The sequence below is a fragment of the Berghia stephanieae genome, chromosome 7 (genome assembly GCF_034508935.2).
Source record: "Berghia stephanieae isolate SIO BIC M18660-M18661 chromosome 7, UCSD_Bste_1.3, whole genome shotgun sequence".
Lineage (NCBI taxonomy): Eukaryota > Metazoa > Mollusca > Gastropoda > Nudibranchia > Aeolidiidae > Berghia > Berghia stephanieae.
The window spans coordinates 32,744,478-32,746,977 of NC_088366.1; the positions used below are offsets into that span (position 1 = coordinate 32,744,478).

A 2,500-nucleotide genomic window follows, 5' to 3' on the forward strand; every position below is an offset into this window, starting at 1 on the left:
TACTTTATTTCAGACTAGCGTCCTATCTAAAGGGTAGCAGTTCATTCAGTAACACAGAAATCAGGATACAGTCACGCGTCATAGACCTTAAGGCGCTAAAAGACTTTGGGATAGTAGGGGGTTGAGGACGCAAAAGACACACCTGCTGAGCACAAGCGCATGATTCCGTATAAGAGGAAAGCACTCTACTGCCAACATATACATCGATACCCTCCTAATAACATACAAAGAGATGATTTACAGTGGAAAAATCATCCCCCATTATAGGAATAATACATTTTACTGCACCCTTTCGGTTAAGGATCCCAGAGAGGGCCAAGGCAAAACCAAGCAATATAATTACCAGACAAGTCCATAAAGTAGAATGGAAGTGAAAACAGATGTTGCGGAAGTAAAAACATGATATCTTGAGATTATAGGGGTTTCTTAAGAGGTTGATTTATTATTTTATGCTGCTGGTTCGAACAGTGTGCTTATCATTCATGTTTTCATGTTGAATTTTGAGAAGGAAATATTGACTTTACCAAAATGTTAAGATGATTTTTGAATTCAGCAGGTCCGGTTTCCTATAGCGTGCGATAATTTTCTTCTATCTTCATTATTTTGAGAGATATTTAATCTTTTATACATTTTGCTCGTGATTATAGCTATTTTTCTGCCAACATGCAAAGTTGCGTGTTTCCTGGTGTTCACTTCTTAATTTTTCAAAGACCATTTGAAGAAAATGTTTGAAAAAAATTGGATCTCTTTCCTGGAGTACTCTCTACCCGTTGACGTGAATTACATGCCATTTTGTATGATCATTATGTTAATATAGTATATGGAATATGCTATTTCGTCATGCTGGAGGCCAAAACATTTACTTTCGCAAGTGTTTTGGGGAATTTTCAACAGACTGTAGATTTATGAAAAAAATTGTGTCTGGTTCAAATCTTGTTATATTTTATTTACCTAGACACTCTGCTTTAAAAATATGTATCACAAGTATGATGAATCTTTTTAGTTGTTAGTTACATGACGTCAAAGTTGGAACATTTTCTTACATCAATTGGCAAGCAAAAAAATTCAAGTTTTTGAAAAATGAATTTGCTCTCAATTTCTTATTTATGTATGTATTTTCAAAATCTAAAAAGTGTTTTCCATGACTATCATGCTTTATGAATATAGTAATAGTAAGAAAAGTCAATTTTAAATATTTATAACTTGTCTCTTGTGGTACCTATTGATAGGCAAAATGATGTAACCTTGCATCATTTGGCACAACAAATTGATTATTTCCTTGAATATATTTCCATTATGCTTTTGTTATTCAATACTCTGCTTCAATTTTGAGACAGAACTGGTCAGATAAATAATCCACTAAATATGTTGCATCTGCTTAAAGGTGACACTACTACTAACTATAAAAACATCTTCGCTTTAAATGAGATTGGCATTTTTCATAGGCAATGTGAGAAGTATAAAAAATATATGTCCCTACTGCAATTTACAATTTGATATATTGGACAGCTGGATGTGATAATAATTAATTAACTAACTGCGAGAGGTGGATTCTATGTGAGCATAGATAGTGAAATGTGCAATCAACACCTAGAATTAAAAGTAGAGTGGTAAAAAGAGCAAAGTTCAATATCTCAATGACATAAAAATGTTTTTACAAATGCTCATAAGGATACGCAAAGTTGTGTCCATGGACCTCTGCTGAATCTTTAGGAAACTTCCAGTAAGTTTCATGACGTAGGTCAGGTTATCTGTGCATTCTGAAGATGTATTGATTACCTTTAAATGAATTCCATACCTGAAGAGAATAAAATTGACATTTTGATAAAGCTTTTAAAAAAAATAAAAAATGCCAACTAAAATTAATAAAAAAAAGAACCCCAAAAAAGATAAAATTCTCAACTTTTCTTCACTCTTTATCTTTGTAAATTTAAAAAATAGAATTGAAGAACCATTTCATAAATTCATCTGACTGTTCTTTGGCTGTTCACGCTAAGTGATCAAGTGGTTCAAAATTCTGTCAATTTGCAAAAAGCGTTTTTAAAAAATGTGTTGGGTGTTAGACACTGAATGTAAATATCCTTTAAAAAAATAATTCATAAGATTTTTTTTTAATGACTATTTTTGATGTCTATTAAAACTAATAAACAACAGTAATCATGCAACCTTTTGTCCAATATGATTATTAACAAAATGGAGCGTGAATGGATTGTGTTGTTAGAGTAAATATACCAAGGGCTATGAATTGAACTGGATGAACACGAAACATTTTACAATCACATATTCCTTCCTCAGTCTCTTCCTATTGTCTCGAATGGCTCAACAAAAGCGTGCTGGAGAGCATTTTATTGTTATTTTTTTTTGGAAAAAATGTACAAAGTTCAGTAAACAATTGAAACTCCGATCTTCATTAATTTAAAGAATTTTTTTTTAAAGGCCAAATGATATCTTTGTAGAATATGCTCATTTCATTTCGTTTTTGTTGTAATCCTGTCATTAA

At 31.8% G+C, this 2,500-nt stretch overlaps 1 protein-coding gene across 1 annotated transcript in view; it reads right to left on the reverse strand.

The window, feature by feature from the left end:
• The window catches only part of LOC144976532 (protein broad-minded-like), a 65,528-nt gene that overhangs the window by 12,891 nt on the left and 50,137 nt on the right, over window positions 1–2,500 (reverse strand). The window contains exon 30 of the mRNA XM_078920823.1: window positions 1,677–1,798. Coding sequence (XP_078776949.1) covers window positions 1,677–1,798 — 122 coding nt within the window. The remainder of the gene's footprint in view (window positions 1–1,676; window positions 1,799–2,500) is intronic.